Consider the following 27,802-nt stretch of genomic DNA (forward strand, 5'->3'; position numbering starts at 1 on the left):
AAATTAGGATTAAATACTGCAATCGAGAATAAGGTCAATAACTATTTAAATAAACTTTAAGAACATGAATAAATATATAAAAAAATAAATTTGTATGAAAGTAGGTTTGAACACAACTGCTAACTAATTATTTTTATACATCATTATAATCCCGAAAATATTTAATTGGTTCTAAGTCTAAGATTAACGCTTTGCGGAACGCCGAAAGTTATAATGGAAGCTCTTAAGCGTTTTATTGAAATTCTCGATATGATACGCAAACAATCGATATCAATTTAGCTTAAAGTAGTCATTAATAGGATAAAATACTATCCAAGTGCATTTTTTTATAAATTAATAAGCCTATTCTTGGATAACATTGTTGTGCTATGTTATAAGTCACTCGACATAATTTGGTAAAATGATAAATTAGGAAATACTGCAATCACAAAATAGGTCAAAAATTATTTAAATAAACTATACAAATATACAAAAAAAATGTACATGAAAACAGGTTTTAAAAATAACTGCTAACTAATTATTTTTAAATCACCATTATAATCCCCTTGATTAAGTTTTTACATACTTTTTAAGCCATACAAGAAGAACACCATATACTTTCATTAACTTAAACCGCGACCTTATCATTTTTATCTTCATAGCCTACTTTTACTGGCTAGCATCAGAGCCATCTATCAAATTACCCAGTATTAATGGCCGATACATTCAAATTTAACTATTGAACCGATTCAGCCGCATGACAGACTAGTGTTATGGCAATATGTTATGAAAAACTTCCTAAATATATACCAAAATATACTAAATATTGACAAAAGCCATGTTGCCGCGAAGTCAAACGTTTTTCTCATGTCGCCAGATAGAAAACCTAACCTAGAAACCGCACAAATGTCAAAAAACAATCTTAGATAACAGAATCTTTCTGACCCAGCATCACAACATACGATTGACGTTGCAGTTTATGTGTAAGACGCCTGAATGCACAGCAAATACATGACATTTTGACAGTATTCAATATGATTCAATAGCATTATGTATGGAAGTTGGAGAGTAATATGGCCTTGCCATAACATTGGGCAGAATCGACCCATAAGTTAATATTAAAATTTATAGAATGATATCTAAATAAATTATAAATGTCTTAATGATATTTAAATAAAAATTACATGAGAAGAGTGATAGTATAAATACTAATACATTTAATTTTTTTTTAAAATGATTTTCAATTATTTACAATAATTTTTCTGAATCTTCATTTATTCAGCTAATAGAGTTATACCATTAGAAAAACGAGATGAACTGATGCAATTCGAAAAAATAGAAAACTTAGCAAATAACTTTCAAGATCTTCCATTACAACTGTGCAGTCAAGGTAATATAACAATGTTTGCTATTAAATGAAACTAAATTAAACTCATTCGTATTTACAGAAATTTAATGATTTATCGATTTAAACTTGACTTGTACACAAGCGACCTAATTTTGACACGGCAACTTCTAAAGTCATTGATTTTGTTAGTACAATATATTAATAATATAAATTAATGATCTAAATAATGTTTGTAGCCAGAAATTGATTGAAAATGCTGGTTATATTAAAAAATCCTATTGATAATAAGCGAGGTCTAAGTTACACTCCTTGCGTAACACCGAAATTATAATGGAAGCTCAAAAACTTTTGTATTTGTAACTTTTGAAACTTTAGAGAACTATCGAAAAGCTCAGCTTAGTTAAGGTAAAAATTCAAATGGTTTGGATAAAATGATATCTAAAAAATAATTATAATTTTGACACACTTGAAGTTAAGTTTATATATTATGAAATAAAATTAGAAATAGAGTTTAACTCCTGGTATTTATTTTAGAAAATATATTTTTATTTTGATTTCATCTAAAGTATAATATAATTCAGTAAAAATATAATATAGTGTATATAATGCTGATTCAATTATTTTAAACTTTAATATAAAACTTATTTAAATTTTGGAAAACATTTATAACAATTTAAAACAATACATATTGCTACAAAAGCTATATACAAGTGATTAATTAAATCATGAATACGTATGATTTATAACAATCATGAATATGTATAATTTATAATAATTTTAATAAAGACATTTTTACTAATAATGAACTGGAGTGAAAGTCATTTTCTCAAAAATATTCGAAGTGTTAGATTTTTTTTATTAATTACTATGTTCATTGATTGTGTTAATTCGAAAGTCAAAAATCATAAACCGATATATAATAATTCATTTAAGAGATTTCGATTGATATCTCTAGAAAAATAATAATTATGTATTTATAGTAAGCATATAATTAAGTAAGTATTTATACATGTATATAAAATTAATTATGTTTTTATGATAATTCAACTAACTCTGAATCATTTGAGACTAAAATTGAACAAAAATAAGTATATGTTCTCCCAATGACACCTATTTTAACTATTTTAAAAGGTATTTGATGAAACTGGATACATACTAGCTAGATTGGTTTTTTGACAACATTTTCTTCTGAAAAATTCTAAACCAAGTTCAAAAGTTCAAAAATTGTTGCAAAAATATAGGAGGATAGCCCTTACTAGTTTTTAGCAAAGGCCTTAGGCCAAAATATTACTCACACCTAGTTTGTAAATATATATACATATGTCTGTTTGAGAGTCCAAAATTTTGAGATTGAATAATAAATAAATTAATAAATTACGATGACTAATTATTATTGATGCTCACATAACAAAAACAATTAAAAGTGAAATTTGCAATAATGATCCAACTATAAGTCTCAACCTTGACCCAAGATGTACAATATTAACCTGGCATTGCGAAGACAATACCTTACATATGATTTCTGACAAGGTAATTGGCCGTAATCGATATATTGGCTTTGAAAAAATATTTGGCAACATTTATTTTAATGGAACATATTAATAACTGTGAGAAGAATTTGCATAGATGGCATCCAATGCTACTTGGTAAAAAAAATGCAAATATTTTGAATAGGATAGTCGATAAAAAAAATCTAGATTTTTTGTGATATATAAAGTACAATCTGTCGATTTCATGAACACATTTAGTAATTGCTTAGCTAGTTATTATTTTACAGATGGCTATTAGTAGTCCTCTTTAGATATGATATGAAAACTAGTATTTGATACTTCATTGCTCTTTTAGAAATGCCCTAAAGACTGTTTGATATCAGGTCGCATGCAGTGCGAGATTTCACTCGAAATTTTGTGGTTGAAAAACAGAGTCTTTTCCCAAATTTTTAAGAGTACGACTACAAGCTGAAAGTACTTCTCTATAATTTTTGAAGTACCTAACCCTTTCCACTCGGAAGCGCTCAGGCGGCAAAACAAATAAATCTTGCAATTCGGGAGTGGAAAGAGTTAATTTTACATACATACATAATAAATAGATTTGAAAATTGTATACATTAATGAATTTTATTCAATTCAAATAGTATTCTTATAGGCGTCTAATGTATTAATAATAGTTCGTAGGCGGCATTCGAGTGGAAAGGGTTAGAAGCCCTCAATACCAAAAATTTTTATTACCATAAAAGTTTTATCCAAATTATCTTTTTTTTCAACGTTTAATTACAAAGAAAATCCCTGATCAATCTCTGCCAAAAACTTTGTGTATATGTGTGTGTGTGTGTATGTGTAGACACAATTTTTCGTCAATTTCGGGTGTACGGATCAACCGATTTGAATAATTTAAAAAGCATTCGATTCCTATTGATAGGGAGATGTAAAAGCAGGCCCAGCCGTTACGGAGATACGGAGCAACAACGAGTGCAGAAAATAGAAAACGAGTTTTTGAGAACGGAGTATCAGATTTGAATGATCTAAAAAAACATTCAATTTGTAATGATTGGGAGAAGTGGTACAATTCAATTTGTAATGATTTTGGAAAAAGTAGGTCCTGTCATTTCGGAGATACGGAGCTAAATGTGCAAAAAATGGCAGGTTTTGAGAGAACTAGACATCCGATTTGAATGATTCGAAAAACTTTCTGCTTGAGTTGACAAAAAAAATATTTCATTTTTTTTTTTTAATTTATAAAATAATTAAATATAAATATCCTTATATTTTGCCCATAAAATAAAAATGAGAGTTACGGTATTTATAATAATCTATTTCAAAACTTTTTTTCAGCTTTTTTTAAGTTCCAGCAATTTGCCTTAAGGCACGATGCCAAGCAATATCAGTTGAATTTTTATAATCAGTTCAGAAATTTAGGCTGAAACTGGAACAAAAAAATACACTGCTACTTCTACTAATTACATAAACATTTTTGGGAAAAAGTTCAAATTTAGACTCCCATCATCACAATTTCATTAGAGCATTTTTCTTTTTCACTACTATATTTACAACTGCCCAGTTAAGTACAATTTTGGTGCCAAAAGATTCATAATGACCAAAAAAAACTTTTTATTCTAGAACGCATTAAAAGAATCATCTATCCATTAATCTAGGTCTACGAGCAATAATACAATTTAAATTGGTCAAATTTGAAGCCAAAATCGACTGGGTATAAAAATTGAACAATTTTTAGATTGAGCCCATATCGTTATATTGATCTATGTCGATCATTCCATGTAATTAATTTATCCTGACCACTGGTTTATTTGACCATTTGGAACATATGTTGTTGAATATTGGTCGAATCTGTGTATTGAATAATAACTGACGATTTTACTTTAATTGTATTAGTAAATGGTGCACACTAAAGTTTTCATCTTCAAGAACAAGAAAGTGGCACCAGAAGTACAGAATTGTTATAGTAAATGACCTCTTTTTTGACAGGTAATAGTTGATATATCTTTAATTCTTAATCAAATGGCTTGCTTATGTTTTACTGTTATTAATCTCTAGTACTTAATCTTAAAAGTAAAATTTGTAATAATGATCTAAGTTTCAACCTTGACCCAAGATGTTCAATATTAACCTGGCATTGTGAAGACAATAGTGATATATGATCTCTGACAACATAAGTGTCTCTAATCAGAGTATTAGCTTTGAATCAAAATATTTGGTAATGTTCCCTATAAATCATGGTATCAATGTCGATTGATTATCGGGAAGCCTTATATCAAGTAGCAATAGGTAATAAAACAGCTTTTATCCAGATTTGCTGCATCAATAATCAATAATTTATTACTATTACAGGAATTGTAATACTAAAAACTTAGAGATTGGAGAAATGCTAAGTCAGATGATCATAACTGCTGATAGAATTTTTGTGTTCTGATCGTTGGTCAATTGATAAAAAAATTAGAATATTGTCTATTGATAGTTAACTATGATTGGCGTATATTCTCGTCATGGGGAAGTGGCAAAATTAAGTATATTGATGAGCATACTCGTCATGTGTATAAAACTGTGTTTATTTGCTATACAAACTGAAATATTTGAAAAAAAAAAAACTAGTGGTGCATGGCATGGAGCCATAAGTCAAATTGCTGGAACTTCCTGTACCGAAAACTAAATTAATAAAAAAAACTTTGCAAAATTTTGAAAAAAAATAAAAAAAAAAGAAATAAAAAAATATTTTTATTACCAACAAATTTAAGCAAATAAACAAATTGTAAAATAAATATATAGCTTATTATCCAGAAAAGTTTCTTTACAATTGTAATGCCTATTTTGACTATGTGTCGAGTACATCTCTGGCCGCTCCAAACTCTAAATATTTACCAACAAACTACTAAATCTAAAATCTCTTATAATCTGATACTTGAAATTACTTCTGACAGTACTTCGATACACCTCGTTATTATTCTGAAGATTCTTCAAAAGATTTAAAATTAAGATCGGTATCTTTTGTATTTTAGCCGTGATGAGCCGGATGGACCCCATTCGAATTTGACAACTTTGGACCTTGATATTAAAGTAATCGTGTATCATGTTTCATAGAAAATAATACTCACTCAGTCAGTGTTATTATATCATACCTATTAACATTTCGCATTTTGTCTTTCTCTTCAATGACAATGGAATGACGTTATAGGAATGGATGGAATTGTAATATTAATTTATAAGAAACATCATCGGACATTGTTACTAAACACTGCACCATTATTTTTCTAATATACAATATTTATAATTAACTAGTGGTGTATGGCATCGTGCCTTGAGGCAAATTGCTGGAACCAAGAAATGTTTGAGGAATATTAAATGTTTTTAAATAAATACTGTAACATTGTCAAATATTTATATGAGTTATATAAACTGAATTACAAAGTTAAAATTATTCATTTAAAGTACATGAGTGAGTTTTAGAACTTTAACCAGAATTAAAAATAACATCTGAATTATTTTCGATATACAAAATTTTAGACAGTAAATTTCGACAAGTCCTCAGGGTACTTTATCTTATTAGATTAAAATCGACTTTTGATATTCAATCTAAGCATTCCACATATATTTTTTTAAAAATCCAATAATTCAGATATTCGAATACTCAAATACTTAGAAGCTCAGAAATTTTAAATAAGTAACAAAAAAATTCGACTTTTTTAAATGTGAAATACTTGAACTTTGGACCATCTTATACGTTTATAATACATTTTTCAAAAATTTCAATTTATTTTTAAATTTTGAATACGTGAAATTTAGAATTTCTAGAATTTAGTTTACCTTAAATTTTGAATACTTAAAGTTCGAAACACAAAACAAAAAATTTAGAAAATCTAAAATTTGAAACATTTTAAATATCTCATTCCTTGTTTCTGAAGCATCACACGTTTTGAAATTTTGATTTTTTTAATTTTAAATATTTAATGATTTAAAAACTAAAACTTCATACTACCAAAATTGCATGTACCGTAAATTTGGAGTTTCTATACTTTAAAATTACTAAAATTTTGAATAATGAATCAATTTTTTTAGGTTCCATATAAAATTTTGAGTACCTCAATTTCATACATCTAAAATTTCGAGTTTCTAAATTTTCAAAACCTAAGATCTCTAAATATCAAAAGCCTTTACAATAATAATTTATAAAACCTTGCACGGAAAAAATATCTTTTATTTCGAAAAGCTAAAATCTCGAACAGATTTTTCAATTTATCTCTTAAATGCATACTAAATGCATCATATTTGAAATATCTAAATTTTAAACACCAAAAAATTTAAAATACCTAAAAGTTGATATACATAAACGTCAAGAAACTCAAAATTATGATATATGTGAATCTAAAAAGACATAAAGCTTGTAAAATCTAAAATTTAAAATACTTAAAATTTGAATAATCTAAAAATTCAAATAACTAAATTTTGATATACGCAAAAATGGTATAATGTGTACTTAAAAATCAAATACCTTGAATTTAAAATAGTTAAAGATTAAAAAAAAAAAAAAATTGAATCGATTTGATTTAATTACCTAAACCTTAAAATACCAGAATTACGAATCCCTAACTAAGATTTGATATATTTGAAATTCATAATAGGTACCTAAAATTTCAAATATTGATAATTTAAAAAAAATATACATAAAATATTGAATACTTGAGTCTTGTATTTCTAAAACTTCAAATTTATATCGTGTAGACGTCTTTAAATTTTAATACCTAGAATTTCATTATAAAAACTGATAAAAGTCTTGAAATAATGAAATTTGTAGCATTTACATTTTGGATTGAACCTGAAGTTAGAAATACTCGAATAACAAAAAATCTTAAATATAAAAACTAAAATTTGAAATACGTAGAATCTAAAATAGCTGAAGTTTCGAAGGCAAATACTTGCTAACACCTAAAAGTAGAACACTTGGAAGGCAAAATTCTCCGCGATTTTGGTGGTAAGGGTAAATGATGTAATACAAACTGATAGTTATATATCACCTTCTGAACTTTGATTTTACTATAGAACTCGACTCAATCTAATAATCAACTAATAATCACCAAACTGCAATCTTATAAGTTCGAATTCACCATCTATCGATTTTTATCCATGACATTCAGTAACGACTTGCTAACTATTCCATTGATCAGTACAATAAAATTCTTTATTCATTACTCGATCTATCTCATCTTATTGATTAAGATCTCGCTAATGATCTTGCTTATGGATTAACCAGTAGTCGTCGATCAGACACAAATCGTTCCTTGTTCGTAATACCAAATTTGGGTCAAAGGTAGATCTGTATCATTGAAATTATTGTAACATTTCGACAAGTGCAAAAGTTCAATGTTATTATGAAACTAGATGTAATACAGTTTGCAGGTAATTTAATTTCTACAAAAATTCTAAGCATGGAAAATTCTAGCAATAAAAATAAAGGCTTTCAAAATGCAAAATCATCTGACCTTTGACCAGAGATTAATGTAAAGTAATTTAGATCTTTTCTTATAATCTAGCCGTGGTAGTGTTCTGGTAAACAAGTTTGGATGATCTTTAAGGCGGCTTTTGTACAAGTTCGATTTCATCTTCACATGTGCTTATGTTGGCGTCATTATGACCAAACAAATTAGGAACATACTTTGGGGCAATCACAATTTTTTTTAATAATTTTTTTTGATGTCTTCAAATTTTTAAGAAATTTTTGAAAGTTGCTCCACATATTTATTGGTCCAAAGATGAGTTGGAGTTATTTTGTTCCATAGGTGATTTAGATTTTTTTAAACTCAGTTTTTTGAAATTGAGAAATGAAGTTAAGAAAACTATGTCAACAGAATGTTTTGTCATTTTCTAATATTGAAATCCTATTTCAGATTTTTTTTCTAAATATTTTCTTCGTGACGAATATTTTTACACCGGATATTTTGCAAGTGCCAGACAATCGTTTGCACAACGTGCTGACGACTCCTATTATAAGTGTTTGCTTTTTATTTTTGTTGCCTTTTTTAGAACTTCCATTGAAACTATTGTTTAGTCATCATCATAACTCTCAATAAATTAGTAGAATAACCAGTCTTTAAATTTAAATAGTATTTAAATACTACTAGGCTGTAGTCTACAATATTCGCCATAGGCATCAATAATTTAGGTCCAAAATTAGTTAATTTTCGGATGTTGTTTTTATATTATATTCTAAAAGTGAACAGATCTTAAGGGACCTATAAGCAACTTTTGTTCTTAAAGGATTTCATTCCGTAACTAAATAGCATTGTTTATACTACAACCCAATGGTCAGCCTAACTATACTCCATATATTATAATTAATAAACTTTCTCCAATACTAAGGAGTTTTATGCAGCAATACCGGAGGGGAGATGTTTTCACTTAGTAACAATTCTATCTAAATTTTTAAGTAAAAAATGGTTACAACATCTGGGTAAAAGTACCCGAAATTGCAAGACAAGGTATATCATAATAGACTTTCTTTAATAATAAGAGATTTTAGTGGCCTCTATTAATTATGTGGGGTTTTTAGGAACTTGACAAAAAATTACAAAATATCACGTGGGGGAGAGAGGAGTATAGTAAGATATTGCGTGTAATTATTTTTTACCTAAATTTTAAAAATTCAAGTAAAACTAAAGATTCACGTAATGTATGGTGAGGAACGGGAAAAATTCTGAATATTACCACGTATTTCCAAGAGGAAAGGAGGATCCTAAAATCTTTAAACAATCAATCACGTGATTAATGGACGCTCCCTAATTCCAATAAGGCCGCAGAAAAGCTTGCTCTTTTAATATCTTTTAGTAACATAAAATGAGAACAATTTTTCTTGCCAAAAATTTGTGAAAAAACTTGTTATCTCTCAACTTATAACAGACTAAACTTACCTAAGACTTGCAGACTAACAAGTCTACTCTGACTTTTCTGATCACTAATAAGACAATATAATTTGCTTCAATCACAAAATCTATCAAACTGTAAAATCTGTCTGAAATGAGAAATAAATCAAGTGGCGACATGATATAAGTAAGTAGTACAAGTAAGTACTCGCATAAATCATAGACAACTGAATTTATCTCTAATATTGATTCATTGATCAAAACATTGTTGAATGATTGTTATGATCTTTTTTCCAGAATTACTACATTTTACCTTGTACCAAATTATTATTTCTAAGGAATTGCATTATTGTCTAACAAAAGATGGACAAATTTAAAAATTTCACTCTTGTGAACTACATTAAAAAAAGTGATAAATAATTTCAAACAATCAATTATACATACCATTTACAGGGTTTTTCTATGACTCAGATACCCTACACAAAACGGACATAGAAACTTTATCGCAAACAGCAAATTCACAGTTTTTTGATAGTTTTTTACTACCAAATCATACGACGATAGACCCGGAACATAGCCGTTCCATATTTGTATTTTATTCGAAAATTGGATCCATAATTTATTAACTTCCCGAACGAGAAATTTATGTTTTCATAAAAAAATCCGATTCGCTACTTTTATGTTTTCTCGACGTTTCCATTCTGAATCGAATAAGACCAAATTTGGAAAAAGTATGTCTGTGTGTGTATGCGTGTATGTGAACATATTTTTTATTATAATGCAACAGTAACTGCTATATATTTTAATTTGGCTAACACTCTTTTCACGTTATCATGAGACATTTAATATGTAACACCTTTTTGACACGAGATTGCCAAACATCCTCCAAGTCTAGATTGTTCTACTGTTGATGATATCGTCATATCAATTTCCCATAAATGATATAACTGCGAATGATCGTTACATAAAAATAATACAGTTCTTTTTGTGTGAACTTGTTCAAAACAAAAAAGCGAGCGATAAGAGAAAAAACAGAATTTTTACTTTCATCTCGGTACTCTTAATATGAATTCTGTAATGAAGCCATGTGAAATGCCACGATCGTCTAAAAGTACAACTTTTTTTCGAATTCTTGTTTGTATTGTTGTAATTGTAATTCACTCAGAACCAGAGCTGGATTTGGTAAAATATAATTAAAATTAATTAAAATTAAAACAAACAAAAAATTATATATATATTCTAGTTTTCCTCTTTCTTTTTATTTATACTTGGGTGTGGTGATGGTCAGGATTTTTGGATAACTATTTTTTTCCAAATAAATGGAAATATATTGATAAGTTAAATTTTCACAAGTTCGAAGTTCAATATAAGTTTTTGTATTTTTAACTGAAAGAACTAAATTCCGCCTTTGATAATATTCTTTTCAAATAAACTATAATCAATGAAAAAAAATTCGATTACATCTCTGTACTCTCTGGTCCATAAGAATTCGCCTAAAGGTGAAGCCTTAATAGATCATTTTCGATACAATTCTTTACTATAGATCAATCTGTTAATTGGAATTTGTCAGTTTAAATAATTAAACTTTCAGAATTCGATTCACTTTCAATCACTTACTTTGAGCTCACCCACAATATTGTAAATCACTTTCTGAAGCCATTCTATTAATATCTAATATTACTAACAATACAATATAAAGAAAAGTAAACAAAATTAAAATTAAAATATAAATATAATCGGGTAAATTATTAGAACTCAAAAAATTGAGACAACTCAGGTGAAAACTAGTGGGGCGCATGGCATCGTGCCTTAAGACAAATTGCTGGAACTTCCCGTATTAGAATTATATATTCGAAGAATAAAAATAATCAGTCAACAAAAATGTCTATGAATAAATATTAGAAACTCTGAATTTTGATTATTTGTTCCTTGTAGACAAAATGTGAAAACTTATCAGATTAGACATTGTTTATATACGAGTATGTTTGAATAATATATATATATATATATATATATATATATATATATATATATATATAAGCAGACTTATTGTTAGAATGAACATATTTTATTTCAAATGCATAAATTTTTCGTTCGCAAAATATATGCACTGAGTTATCAATTTTAAATAGTTCATGTAGTATCAACTATACAAACATAAGAAGTATTAAAATAAATAAAAAAAAAATTAGTCTTGACTTTCTTATCCACTAACGCGAACGAAAATTGCAGTGACGCGCCAACCAACTCAGCTATAACGAAGTGCTCACGAAAAACGTTATGAGCGGATGTCTAGGATCTTATCGGAATTTATGCACTTTTTCTCTGTATCTTCGAAACGGCTGGACCTGCCTGTACCAAAAACTAATCGGTACGTCTCCACATCAACACGAATCGAATGTTTTTTGAATCATTGAAATCGGCCGATTTGTTCTCTCAGAACTTGCTTTTTTGCACTTTTTGCTCCGTATCTTCAAAACAGCTAAACCTGCCTTCGCCAATAACGAATCAGCACGTGTTCTTATCAATACGAATCGAATGTTTTTTTGAATTATTCAAATCGGTTAAACGGTTAATCGGTGTTCCCTAAATCGTCGACGAAAATTTGTATCCGCACACACACACACGCATTCTCAATTTTTTTGCGATTACTATAACTTACCCCACGAGAAGTTAATTAAATAAGTACTTAAAGAAGCACAAATTACTCAAGTATCAAGCTTCAAAGCGAGAAATGTGATAAATTTCAAATCGAAAAAGAAATTATTCTCAAACTTTCGGTTGTTAAGTTCTGGTTGAATTAAAATTGATGGACACGTATAAATGACAATTTTAATTCGACTTGATTTTCTATCGTAAAGCTGTAGAATTTTTCATTTTATTTTGAATAAATTCAATTTTATCTTGTTTTTCATATTTCTGACAAGGTACGAGTTTGTAAGTTTTTACAGAGTACATTTTTAAATAAATGTAGGTGATTTTTCAAAAATGCATATGCTAACTTATATAACTTTAACAACGGATTATTTTTTAATTGTCGAAGAATCGAATATTTTTTTTGCATTTCTTCACTTCAAAATATGGAAATCGAATTGTTTTTAAAATATTTCTTAATATAGATTTTAAACTGGTTAAATGCAACAATCAGAAATTTAGAATGCAAAATCCATAACACTTGGCATTAATTTTTTTTTTTTTTGTTATAATTTATTTTTGTTAATGAAAACTTTAATGTCTTATTGCGCTAGAAAAATATGATGATTTCTTTACTATGAAATTGTCTTTAGACAAAGCATTATTAATTCCCATTTCAGTGACATACATTTTTTGCAATGTATGTGAAAAATGCCAAAAATAATTACCCTCTGAAATTGGAGTACAAAAAAAAGTGTAAGTTCTGTAAAAATGTTACAGTTTGGTTCTTGAACGGTTAATATTAATTCAGAAGATATACAGCAAAAAATCAAAGTCAAAAAAGTTTTGAGTTGAAAGTATTAAGAAAACAATGTTGCCAAATAAAAATAGTCCCTTTCCAGATACTGCCAGAGAAATTCTTCTAGTATGAATACATCAAATACTCATAGGCCAACCATTGGGTTGCCTCCACAATAGAAGCTACTTCGTTGAATCCAAAAGCTACTAAAGTTTGTAAGATTGTTTCTGTTCGAAAATAGATAAAATTTGACATGTCAGACTATTTCAGAATGATCAGTAGATAACTTGGGTTCAAATCTGGTAAAAACTTGGTTATTGGATTAAAAAAAAAATCTGCGAGAATGCGTATCTAGAATTTCGTAATTGAAGTTTTCCATTAACGAAACGAATTGATGCTGATTAGGTACTCATAGGTCAACCGTTGGGTTGCCTTCTAAGCAAACGCAACTTTGCTAATTATTAGAAATATCATTACTACAGCTTGTAAGATTATTGCTGTTTGTGAAAAACGTGATACATCAGACTGTTTCAGAATAATCAATAGATAACTTGAGTTCCAATCTAGCAAAAACTTGGTTACTAGATTAAAACTATATTTTTCTATGAGAAAATCAGTATCCATTAAGATTGCTCAATTACTACCGCAAAAACACCGCAAAATGTTATTACATCTCGGTAGTCAGTTACATGAGCAATTAATATTTGGGTTAATCTTTAGGCGTAAAATTGGCTCACACGATTGTCGTTTTGCAGTAATAGTATATGATTGATTAATGATAAAGTATTGAGAAGTGATTAGGTAAATTAAAAATTAACTCTCCCTTTTAATAAATAAGTGGGTATGGTTGAGGTTGAAGTGATTTCTGACCAATAAATTTAGCTAAATTATTTGAGTTACGATGAATTTTGCAATGATATTTTATCAGAATTGGTAGTTTAGTAAGTAAAATATGAAAGACGTAGCCAATTTTACAACTACAACTTATGAGATATTTGCTCTTTTTGGATGAGCTTGTCTTGATGTATTAGCTTAATTTACGATAAAATATTTGGGTTCTTTACATTTTTCTACAATTTAGCGTGTTGCTATTTATTTATTGAAGTAAAACTTCATTAGGCGCGACCAGGGTGTAAATCCGTACAAATGCAACGAAAGTGCGTTACGGCAGATAAGACTCGATAAGATAAGAGTCGAGTGCCAATGATTCGTCATTCGCTCTCGATGATGCCATTTCTATACGGGTCGATTATGATTAGACGTCATGTATGATTTAATAAAAAATGCTTGAACCAGAATATTTTGATGTTATTGAAAAAAAAAATTTTTTTAGACATGACAGATATTACAGCTGTTCAAAGAATGAGATTATATCGCCAGCGAAAAAGTAAAAAAAAATACAAGCAGTCAAATAATGTATGTTAATTTTAATTCATGAAGTTCTTCAAATACAATTATTACATGATGCAAAAGTTACAAGTTGCAAAAACAATATTTTTCAGGTGTTGTTTAACATAATCCACTGTGTGAACGATTATTATAGAATTTATTAATCAGCAATTACTTCATTTCTCTAATGAAGGTTCATTTCTAAATGCTAATTACAATGACAAACCGATCATGTCATATTTGAAGTATGACTTTAGTTACATTATTGTTTTTAAATATTATACATATTTTAATGCTATTATAAATATATAATTTATAATTTATCATCATATAAATGTGTATAATGGTTGTCACTAATAAATGTGTGCATTACGAGTGTCACCATATTACTGATCAAAATTGTTATATGATGTATTTATTTTTACATAGCTTAAATTTGATACTTTGTACGGTAGTAAAAAAGTTTTACTTCAATCGCGTGTGATCCTTACGCGCACTCATTTTTATAGATTTACTATTTGTTAGTGTTTTTTTGCATAGCAAAATATAGCATAAATATTCTACGAGTTGCTGTAATGATAATTTTTTATCTAAGTGTCTCTCTAGAAGGCAACCCATAGTTTGACTATCACTGCTCTGTATTTCGTATATTAGTAGATTTATTCTAATGCTAATGACATACTGTTAATTTGGTGCAGTAATCCGTAAAAAAGGCTATTTTCACTAAAAACCGTCTCTTAAATTAGCTTTTCTAGTAAAGATTGACATCAAACTGTCAAAAGTTGGTATGAAATTTGGAATCTTGGGTTGCAAGTCCAATTTTTTTAGGTTTTATGTGTAAAAATACATAGCCTTCTGACAATGTGTTACTTCCAACTCATACGAACATAGACTCTTAATATGGCATTAATGTAATATTTATAAATGAATATTTACATTTTTGACTACTAATTAGTAAATTTCCATATTGATTTTTTTATATCCTTTTTGTACTATCATTACTGTAAAAAAAACTATGTCACTAATATTAGACCTTACATTTTTTGTCGTACTTTATGAACAATTAATTTATTGTCTATGATCAAACTTTTTTGCATCTAATATATTGCATTGAACTGTCTCAAAAGCCTCTGAATAATGCATTTACAGTTCTTTATAGGATAAAAAAAAATTAATTCAACAGCAAAATATTTTTTTTTAATTTTTTTTTATTAATTACTACTACTAATTATTATGCAAATTACAATCTGCCTAATAGTAGGCAGAACATATTAAAGCTTTAAGTATTTGATTAGTTATTTTTATTTGACCAGGTTTTACCATTAGACAACCCAGTAGTTGTTCTTATTAGTCATGGTATATTTGTAACATACCTAATTAGTATTTTAGATTTAGATATTTTGTTCAGCAATACACGAAAGGAGTATTTTTACTTGTAAAGTAAGGGACCAATTTTTGGATAAAATAGAAATGTTTCATAAATTGATTTGACGATAGATATTATAGTCTAACTAGTTGGTGTTGATATTTTGTCTTGAGGCAAGTTATATAAACTTACCGATATGTGTAAATAATCGACTTAATCAATAAAAAATAAATTAATTTATAAGTGATTAAAAGTATTCCGAGTGGATTTATTACACATAATTGCAAACGAACGAATACGTTAACTCTGATTATTTTCTAAAAGCAAATTTTCACAAATCAATAATTTTTATAATTGAACCAGTTTCCGCAGGACTCTAATGATTTAGTAAAGTAGGATTTTTTAAGTGAATCGTCTTATATTAATTTTCACAAATGTCAAAAAAACAACTCATATTCTCAAACGTTGATGAATTTTTAAAATAAAATCACTTGTCGTAAGGCCGTAATATTTCAGTAAGTTCTATAAGACCATGGAGTAAATGCCTTAATCGAACACCCTAAAGCAGACCTACGAAAATTGGCTGAATTTAATTGAATTTGGAATTTATGGGCTGCTCTTTTGGGACTTAAAGACACGTGTTACAATAATATAATTGCAGATATTGTTAATAACATAATCCGAAATTGCATTTATTATTTTTTAAGGAAAGTGAAAAAAATATTTTTGAATATACAATTCAAATTTTAACTAATTAGGTAAATTTTTATTCCGGTTGATTAAGTCAAAAATTACATGTATTGGGAAGTTTTTGCAACTTGCCTTACGACGAAATGCCACTTTCAGTTTATATATCTACAGATTTTCAAGCAAGCCGCAATGAAAAATGATTAAAATGATATTAGATTATTGTCAAGATATAGTATATTTTATATCTAGCTATCAACCAAAAACAAAATCCGTCAGTTTTGATATTTTGTGAGAAGTTCGGTTTAAATATTTTTAGTAATCAACTCGGAAATTTTAATTAATTAATTATGGTGACTAGGGCAAGTTATCGACAATACTTGAATCCTTCCAGAACAAAATATATTCTAGCAAGATATTTCTTATCGGCGATGGGATTCGGAATGTTACGCAATTTGCTCTCTCATCCTAAACTAGAACTTGAAGGGAAACACCTTTATATAGTACAATACGTGACATATGTGTTTTTTCTACCTATGGCTTGTGGTAAGAATTACTTTAGTAATTGAAACATTTTAGAATATCTTAAAAAAACACAACGTATGTATGCATACGATTTTTCGTCCACGATTTCGAGAGCACAGATCAAGCGATTTCAATTATTCAAAAAAGATTTGATTCATAGTAGTTTTTCGTAATGGCATGCCCAGCTTTTTCCAATTTTAGATATTTTGTTAACTCCCTATAGGGTTTGTTTTTTTTTGTACAGCGAAGGAAATGCCTTTACGCATTCCAGAATAGGTCTTTTGTCTGGGTGTGTCGGACTCAATACCGCCTGGGTATAATACCGATTAAAACCTCCGCTCTGCCATTATCTCTGGTCCCCACGGAAACTGCCGTTAGGCATTACTTTGTGGGGGGAGAGTTTAGAATATTATCTATCTTGCATAGAAATTACAATCTCAAATATGCAAAGGCATAGGATAATTAATAGCAATCGTCAAAAGATTACCGTTTAACCGAGTCATTTAAGTTGAAAAAAGCCATGAAACGTCCGACATTGGAAAATATATGCCTTACATCCAATGCAGACAACTCTTTTTATTTTTTGGACCTGTGTCATTACTGATTTGAAACAGAAACTTGCGATTTATTTATGATGAGTATTTTTCAGGCGGTATCATCTCGGACTTCTTTCCTAAGAGATATCTTCACGTCATATTCTATAGACTTCTAATCAGTACTCCAGTCGATTTACTAATAGCTTTTTCTGCAATAATAACAGATGTAAAAGTAGCAATTGTTATTAAAACTGCAGCAGATATTATAGAGCCTTTGATGTATGTTGATGTGGCATTTGTGTGGGCACTTGCGATGGATCAACTCAGGTACTTCTTATAAAACAATTTTTTGTTAAATTAATTTTTATCGACAATTTATGCTAACTCTATGAAAGATGTGATACAGCAAGACATTTTATTCAAATTGATTTGGAACTATTTTTTCCTAAATATAATACTTAATTTTAATATTATGTAGTGATCCAAATGGCGAAGAAGATGTATTGCAATTTGTACAATGGATATTGATCTTACGTCCAATTGCAATTGCGTTTGGTTACGTAATGGTCGACTTAATTTATATGCGAATGTCCTGCGAGGGAAATAATACTTGTAAAATACTTGCAATTTCGCTTTTTACAATAACGAATGTTGCACAAGCTTTCGCAATCTATTTGGGCATCAAACACTTCATCGAGTATCATCCAAATGTATCATATATTAAACAATCAGTTCCATGTATATACAATGCTTTTGTCAATTGGATCAAGAAAAGGCGATCAGAACCGAAACCGAGTTGGTTGGATTATGCAGATGAACGATATGATAGACTATTAGTTGAATACTTGAAAAGATTTCTTTTAGCTACATTAACATGGACTCTAGTTCTAATCTTGGAAAGGATATGTTCAACCGATGATAATAAAAGAAATGATCTCTTAAAAAAAATGAAGTTTTCAAGTTCACTTTATGGCCATAATTCTAATATTTTTTATGATATTGCCTTGAAACCACTATTGACTTTGTTCATCCATGCTCCAATGATTTGGCTGGTGGAGCGACCTCTTAAGAAAACAAGGTTTTGGTATCCTTACGAACGCATCATGGTGAGATTAATATAATTTAAATTATGTAAATTATAGTACCTATTGCTGTACCTATCTAGAAAGTTATTTTATTTTTTAACAATTGATCCATTTCAGACTGGTGTGTATATTATAATCATTTCTACCGGCATTACATTTTTCATCGCAATTATGAATCGTTCTGATGCTCTTCTCAAGTTCAAGTCTGGACAAGCGAATATCAAAATATTTAACAACATGGACTGTCCGTCTCTATTGAAATTTTCACGGTTTATTGATTACATATATATATATTGAACCGGTGTTTGTAAATACCAGAAGTAGTTTAACTCTTCCCGGTATTGGGATAGATGGTTATATGCAAACAATTGAAGTAACTATCAAAGGCCAATGCTTCAAAGAGAGTACCTTTAGATCATCATTGATTGAGCAAGAACTTATGGTCATTGTGTTCAAGATGCGCGGTGATATTATTATATTCGATGCATTCTCTAAGATACATATATATTCAGAATCTAATTCTCCCATTTTGAATATTATTGGGGCTGATATTACTGATCGCATTTCTGTTCAAGATTGGCTCGGACTAAAACATGCTGTACCTCCTACTTTTGGTATTATTGCTGGAACTCAAATTCCAAATACCAAACAAAGAGTCATATCTATGGATGCACAATTGGTCAAGTTGTGGAAGAATGATGAGCGAATTTTGACCCTGGATTTGAAAATTGGTGGGGAATATACGATCATGGTCACTGAAGGTAGAAAAGCTCTTGCCGTTATTGATGTAGAGCCTAATACCATCAATGCATTTTGGTATTTTCTGACATGTGCTTTAGAAATATTTGGATTATATTTTTTGAGAACTGGCGTATTTATGTACTTATATATTTCGCCGCCCAAAATTTTAAGAGCTACTACGTATTCAGTATCTTATGAACTGTACTACTTGTTCGAATCTGTAGTACTAAGGACACATAGATTGATACCACCAGAATATCCATTCCTAGTAACAATAATTGTATCATTGTAGTTTTCAATATTTTTGTCATTTTATTCGAATGAGGTGAATCATTTGTTTTTAAAAGCGGATTCTGAAATGTAAAGAAGGACACGGCCGAACACCGCAAGAAGTGATTTTTCAAACCAAATGGCTTTCATTGAATTAATCAATTTTTTTATATTTTCAAATGTGAATTCTCAAAATATAAAGTTGTATAAAATTGTTTTTTATCAATTTTTTCATTTAATTATATATTTATTAAACATACATTTCATTAATTAGTTAATACTTTATTCATTAGAAGGTTTATGTTGCAAGAGGTTTGTTGTAACAGTTTTCTTTTGAAATAGGATCCAAATATTAGAAAATGACAAAACATACTTTTGACACAGTCTAATCAAGACCAAGTACCCTATTGTTATACCAAGTAAATCGTCTAATTTTGATTTTAACAAACGTCAAAAATTCTACTCAATTTCTCAAACTTTTATGAATTTTTAAAATTCAACTACTTGTCGTAAGGCCGTAATATTTCAGTAAGTTTTATAAGACCATGATATATATCGCCAAAAAAACGGGTTTAATTTCAAGAAAACGGCTTGGTAGATTTTCATCTAAAACTAATCAGTATAATTCCCAACTAATATCTCTCAACAGTTTTTGAATTTTTAAAATCGATTCAGAATTGCGGGCTCAAACGTGAACGAAAAATGTTTCACTTTTCTGCGATTAACAAAGAAACGGCTCGGCAGATCGTCGCGCAAAATTGATAAACGATAGTCCTCATCGAGATAAATTTCTGAAATCTGTTCAGACCTTTTTCAATGCCTTTCATTTACGGCAAAAAATCTGTTCACACACACACACATACTTTTTCCAAATTTGGTCTTATTCGATTCAGAATGGCTTGAAACGTCGAGAAAACATAACATAAGCGAATCGAATTTTTTTATGAAAACAAACTCCTTCGGGCAGTTAATATTTAATAGTAGATAAAATTATAATAACAATAAATCTTGTTAGTGATAAATAATTACTAACTCAATTACAAAATGTCTCTATATAAAAATAGACAAATTGTGATTCGAACGTCAATAAAAAAAAAGAGTGCACGTAAGGTTTACACGCGTTTGAAGTAAAACTTATTTGCTACTGTATAAGATGGAATTTAAGTAGAAATAAATACATCATATAACAATTTTGAATAATGTAAATAACGTAATATGTTAACACTCGAGATGCACACATTTATTAGTGTCAACCATTATACACATTTATATAATGATAAATTATAACTTGCTGTAAGTGGAATTCTGTCTTAAGGCAATTAAGGCATTGTGCCTTAAGGCAAATTGCTGGAACTTCCCGTATCAAAAATTATTTGTTTAAAAACGATTATAATTTTTGAAAAAATTTTACTTCGAAAAAATAAGATTTTTGAGAAACTATAAATTGGACAAAAAATTACTTTTTTTGAAAAACGCCAAAAACGAAATCTGCACGTCTCCTTATCAATAGGAATCGAATGTTTTTTGAATGATTCAAATCGGTTGATCCGTGTTCCCGAAATCGTCGACGAAAATTTGAATCCGAACACACACACATACACGCACACACACACACGCAAACATCAATTTTTTCTAAGGTATGCCAAAATATTCAGAAACCTTTGAAACGTCGAGAAATGCAAAAATTTTCATTTTTGATTTTTTTGCGATTTCTATAACTTGCCCTACGGGAAGTTAAAAATTATATATTTATAATAGCATTAGAAATATGTGTAATGTGTAAAAACTATAATGTAATTAAAGTCATACCTCAAATATGACTAAACAAATATAGTTTTCACAATTTCACTCATCATCTAATAATTGTGTTTGAAGAACTTCGTGTAATTAAAATTAACATACATTCATTGATATTTTTTTTACTTTTTCGCTGGCGATATAATCTCATTCTTTGAATAGCTGTCTTGCCTAAAAAATATTTTCCGTTTTAAAACCTCCAAAGATTTATACAAACTACTACGAACAATATAGAAATGATTTCTAATCAATAAACTTACGTTTAGACAAATTGTAATTCGAACGTTAATAATAAAATTTTCTTCATTAACATCGAACAATAAAACCTAATAGTGCAGTATATACATGGCGTTCGTGATTTAATACCAAATATTATATAAAGAAAAACCATAACAAATGATAAAATGATAAAATAAATTAATAATATATCAAGTTTAGCCTAGACCAAGTTATAGTCATGAACACATCAGTACGTAACCATATTCAAATTAAATCGCGCACCATCAAACAATAGACATTAAATACCACCACCAAAAAATCCCACTTCTGTTTTACCAATATGATTTAATTTCGATTTCGTTCTCACTTTTTATATGAAGAAAGAGAACAAACGGCACCTCGATATGTGTTATATTGTACCTCGATATGAAATTTACAATTTACAATCGTCCATGGGCACTTGGAAGATTCTACCATCTCTTTTCCTCAGCATAGAAAGGTAAATCTTCCAATGGCGCTCACGACGTCTACGTAGTACTATCATCCAAGAGGATGGTCATATAAAAAGCATCCTTGGTCGTCTTAACCACCAGTTCTAATCTGATCTTTGCCGAGTTTAGTTCGATTAATATAATATATTTAGTGTCGATTCAGAATTTGGGATTTTTTGAAATTTTGGATTCGCTTAAGAGGATTTTTTTTGGAACGAGTGTCAAGTGGTGAAATTTTACGACGAGAAAAATGTTTACTTATACGGTGAGTGGATGATTATTTTGACTAAATTTGGATTGCTGTATTCAGTTTGGATATTCAATTTTTTTCTCGATTATATTCTGGTGATATTGATATTTTATGTAATTTTTAATATTGTCAAATAAATATTCAAAATTTTGAAATTGTCTAAAGAGATATTTACTCTTGATTTTGATACTTTTTTAATATTTGTTATTAATTATATATTAAAGAAGCTCAAAAATTTTTAAAACTTAAACAATTTCATTCGAACTTAACTTAAAACGGATCTTAGAAAAATACGTTTTATCTTTCACCTATTTTTATTTTTGACTTATTTTTTTATACTTTGTAATTTCAGTTACATTTTTTTTACCAAAAACTTTCCCAAAAGCCCATTTTTTTGTAAGGTTCCAAATTTTTAAATATATCTCAAAAGTGATTAAACTGAATTTAAATAAATTGAGATCATGTATTATATATACGGTGAGCGGAAAAATATTTTTTTGAAGATTTAATTTGGACTATGAGATTTTTTTTAAATTTTGATAATGTGAAATAATTATTCAAAATTTAAATTAATTGGGTTGCAACACTACAATTCTCGCCATGGAGTGAAACTTAATTATTTTCTCTTATATTCTAATTATATTTTACTTTTTCTGATGTAATAGTTTTCAAAATTTTGTATCTTAATTCATATTTTTAGGGATAAAAAAATTTCGGTTGTTAAAATTTGTTGTTTAACTTTGGTTTTTAAAAAAATAATTAATACTAAAATTCTGTATTTTAATTAGTAAATCTGGATAGAAATTGCATGGAAGTTAAAATCAAAATATTTCATGCCGTTTATAAATTTTATAAAATTCATATTATCTAACTTTTTAATCTATTTTTAAATTTTTAAACTATTGTGATAATAAATTCATACTTTGAGATCGTGTATATCACTAAACTAATTTTTATACATTTATATATTTATCTTAAATAATTGATATTATTTAATATTATTAATTACATTAATTTTTATTACTATATCAATTATAATAATATTATCATACTCGATATATTATAAAATATAAATACGAATTCAATCAATAAATTATACACTATTTTAATGGATAATATTTTAAATAAAATAATTCAGATAAAAATTTTATATTAGTACAAAATAGAAGAATTATAATAAAATTAATAATAGTGATTCTGCTTTTAATAATAGTTTGTTTTTTAATTTGTCACACTAGTCTTTATTTAAATCTATACTAACGTATTTAATTATTATTAAATTTGTCACTTTTTTGAAAGTTTGCATTTATAAAAAAAATTATAATATAAATTAAAATCAATTAAATTACAAATAATTAAAATTACAAATACAAAATGTGATTAATGTGGAAAATTTTTGCTTCTTAAATAAATATTAATAATTTAATACTTTTTCTAAATTGTGGAACTGAAATCAGTAATCTATTAAATTTATTAGATTTATATAATTGTATTAACTATAAGAAGATACTACTTAACAAATTAGAAAATTTGAATTTTTTTTTCAAACTTCATTTACTTCAAATTAAAAATATAAATATTAACAAAATTCTGCAAAAAAATTAAAATTTGTATTATAGGTAGTTTTTTTTAATAAATTAAACATTTGCAAATATTTTTGTTCATAGATTTTGTAATAATTTCAAAATAATGTATTTTTAATCGGTCAGTTTTAAATTAGCAGTAATATATTACTGCAAAGAAATAAAATTTTGAAATAAAAAACGGAAAAAACTTGAGACTAATTGTGAGAAAAAAATAATTCCTTTTTTTTAATTGATTCATTTATTCAAAAAATATGTTTTAAATAATTTAGATTATGAATTACAGATTTACTCCAAATATTAAATAAATAAAAATAAAAAATAAAAATCTACAAAATTATCTGCTAACTGTGAATTTTCCAAAAAGTTACTAATTTTTAAAAAAATATATATTGGAAAAATTATACTTTCAAATTTAATAAGGGAATTTATATATCATAATTTTTTTAGATTTTATATTTTTGAATTTATTTTTCATTCCATGATATTTGAAAATGGCATGTGTTATAAGAATAAAAATCATATAAAACGATCGAAGAATTTTTTGAATACACAAACTTTTGCTTTCATCCATCTAATTAAAGTAAAATACAATAAATAAAAGTAATAACTATCATATAAATTAATGATTATTCAAAAATTACCGAACCGTTAAAAACAAACTATATATATATATATATATATATATATATATATATCCATGCAATAGATACCTTTTCCTCATATTATTTTTATCCAGTATGAGAAATTATGATGATGAATTCTATGGTAATTTTTGGTGAAATTTTATTTTGAGAATATTACACGCCGATTAGAAATAATTACGAGAAAGTACTTTTAAAGAAATTTGTACGGATAATTGCTATTATTTTGTAGAAATATGAGGTAATAGTCAAGTTAAAAATTTTCGTATAAATAAATTGTAATATTCTGCTTTTTTATTTGCTGATTTTTCGAGGTATTGTTTGAGATATAAAATGCACCGAATAAATAATATTAATATAATTGTCAGTGTTGTTTGAGGTATAAAATGCATAAAATAAAATGTTATATAACATTTAAGAATATAAAAAATAGACAGTAAATATTTTTTTAATAGGCAGTATTATTCATATAATTATATATCTTATACTTGTGCTATTTCAAAACACGTAAAATATTATAAAATTAAATTAAAATATATAATTATTAATATAAACTCAACAATAAATTGATAAAAATTTCAAGAGAAAAAAATTAAGAAGAAAATATAGCAAACGACCATAAGAGAAATATAAGTTTTATTGAATTAAATTTGTATTTAAAAGTTTGCCAAGTTTCTTCAAATCTGAATCACTAATTAATAGTCTTTTTATTTTTTTTTATTTTGAACCCAACACCTCACATAAATCATTATTGTAAATTACACCATGTACAAAAATATAATCTCATCTATCAGTATTATTGATTTTTTTTTTTGGATGCTTATATTGAAAATAAAAATGTTAAGTTGTACCAGGTTCTTTAACTTACTATTTCTCATCAAAAGATTAATCAAATATATCACAAGAAATTCCTTCAATATGTTTTACTTCAATTAAAAGAATCCATAAATCAAAATAACGATTCTTCCATCGAGAAACTAGGGAACAACTAATATAACAAATCTCAGTATCATGGAATTTGTTTTTAATAATTTTTAACCAAGCTTTTCGTTATTTCTCATCTAAATGATTAATTTACTGTATCACAAGAAATTCCTTTAATATCTTTTACTTTAAATCCATAGGTCAATAATGATTAATAACTTTTTTCCATCCAGAAACTAGTTTTCCACTGGGAACAGCTTACGATTACGAAATTTCCAATATTGCAAGATAATTTTCATAGACATTAATGGGATTTTGTTTATTAATTAATCCCATTTCATGTAATTTATGGATTATATTTTATAATTAATCTGTTTCGTGTAATTATTATTAACTAGCTCTTGCTACTTAATGATTATCTATGTAATTGATTGATACAAATTACATAGTAGTCTATTAATTATAAGTAATATCATGGTTGTGATACAACTTATAGAAGAAATATAGAATATACTTAGAGAAGAAATATCCCACAATTTTAAAAATATTTGAAAATAGTTTTTGGTTTTGGTATAGGCAGGTCTAGCCGTTTCGAAAATACAGAACAAAAAGTGCTGAATTGGCGATTAAATACTAGACATCCGCTCATAGCGTTGTACAAATGCATGTCGTTATAGCTGAGTTGGTTGGCGCGTCACTGCAATTTTTGTTCGCAAACGAAAAATTGATGCATTTGAAATAAACTACGTTCATTCTAACAATAGGTCCGCTTAATTAGATTTTGTTTATATATATATTTCATTCAAATATTTGGTCATATATAAACAACGTCGTCTAATCTAATAAGTTTTCACATTTTGTCTACAAGGAACAAATGTTGAAAATTCTAGTTTTCATAATATTTATTCATAAACATTTTTGTTGCCTGATTATTTTTATTCTTCGAATGCTTAATTACGGTACGGGAAGTTAGAGCAATTTGTTTCAAGGCACCACTAGTTCATATATAGTTTATCCATATGTCGATTATATAAGCAAACACTATCTATCCTTTTTCTCTTTGCCAGCACTATTTCCCTGGATATCCCATTAACAATAATTTAAAAACGTCTTTTAAATTGTATAACACCGTCGAACAATGTATAACTTCGATAATACTGAATTTCCTGCACGATGATGTATTTGTATTGTCTTACAACATACTTTTACCTTCCGGTTGTCGGTTTATAAAAGACAGAAGATTCGCTTTGGGGCCACAAAGAACAAACACTAGAATAACCGCAAATAGACCTTTGGGGTCAAAAATTATTTGAGATAATAAAATTACATTTATTAAAAAATATATGCAAAAACTTTGGATTTCCTAGTGGAAGTAATTAATAGTTGGAACTAGAATTGTAATGTTGTGAGTGTGATAATATTTTAACATTTTTGGATCTCTAGGGTCAATTAATATTTGAGATAATACAATAGCATTTATTAGATTATGCAAAAACTTTAGACTTCCTAGTAGAAGTAGTTGACAGAAATTGTAATGTGATATCCTTCTTACTCTCAATATTTTTTTTACTAAGTGAACATTTTGTTTTACTATTCACGTATGTTTTACCTTTATCTCGGGGTCACCATTAACATTCTGCAGAAGCATTTCCTAGTCGTCGTGAATGTACTCTTATCAAATCATATTTGCCAAGACGTCGTCATATTCGTACGTGCATGTGTTCGATAAGAAAATCTTCCATTTATAGAATTATTATAATATTGCATAACCAAGTGCACAGCTCGTAAGTACTTTGTACAAAATGTTAGGGTCTCACCAGTTCAACTTGGAAAATAGAGACCATCCATTAGTCTAACTAGACTTATTTAATAGTTTTGGTAATGATTAGGGCTTATCCACAAGTTAGATTTAAGAAGTTTAACCAAACATTGTTCCAAAGATACTTAATTTAGAATAATCTAAATTAACCAAATAAATGTGATCAACAAATATGCTCTCTATGGGGTAGTGTCAATTTTTTTTTGTATTGACGAGTATATTTGTCTTGCTAATAAAATAGTGATCATTTGTTATTTAAATTGGAATTAAAACGTACTAAAAATTATTTTTTCTAAAACACGATATTTTTTTTTAAACTTTGAAAAAATTAGATCTTTGAGAAATTTTTGA

At 27.7% G+C, this 27,802-nt stretch overlaps 2 protein-coding genes across 2 annotated transcripts in view; both read left to right on the forward strand.

Moving 5' to 3' along the window:
• The first annotated feature begins 16,917 nt into the window (after nt 1-16,917).
• Nucleotides 16,918-19,746, forward strand: LOC113389458 (peptide transporter family 1-like). Its single transcript, XM_026626490.1, has 5 exons — nt 16,918-17,113; nt 17,742-17,955; nt 18,107-18,734; nt 18,831-18,982; nt 19,032-19,746. Exons 1-5 carry the CDS (start codon nt 16,918-16,920, stop codon nt 19,744-19,746), a joined length of 1,905 nt encoding a protein of 634 aa, XP_026482275.1.
• A 2,735-nt stretch (nt 19,747-22,481) lies between these two features.
• The window catches only part of LOC113389459 (pro-resilin-like), a 72,222-nt gene continuing 66,901 nt past the window's right edge, over nt 22,482-27,802 (forward strand). Inside the window, exon 1 of the mRNA XM_026626491.1 lies at nt 22,482-22,496. Coding sequence (XP_026482276.1) covers nt 22,482-22,496 — 15 coding nt within the window. The remainder of the gene's footprint in view (nt 22,497-27,802) is intronic.

The sequence above is a fragment of the Ctenocephalides felis genome, unplaced genomic scaffold (assembly GCF_003426905.1).
Source record: "Ctenocephalides felis isolate EL2017-DRISC unplaced genomic scaffold, ASM342690v1 CF-g0.4_SCAFFOLD_03573, whole genome shotgun sequence".
Lineage (NCBI taxonomy): Eukaryota > Metazoa > Arthropoda > Insecta > Siphonaptera > Pulicidae > Ctenocephalides > Ctenocephalides felis.

What these genes read in the sequence shown, in the direction of transcription:
- LOC113389458 (XM_026626490.1), top strand. Translation starts at nt 16,918, where the DNA reads ATGGTGACTAGGGCAAGTTATCGACAATACTTGAATCCTTCCAGAACA. An exon ending in TTTTCTACCTATGGCTTGTG is followed by an intron (nt 17,114 to 17,741) that starts GTAAGAATTACT and finishes AGTATTTTTCAG; the next exon opens with GCGGTATCATCTCGGACTTC. An exon ending in CTTGCGATGGATCAACTCAG is followed by an intron (nt 17,956 to 18,106) that starts GTACTTCTTATA and finishes AATATTATGTAG; the next exon opens with TGATCCAAATGGCGAAGAAG.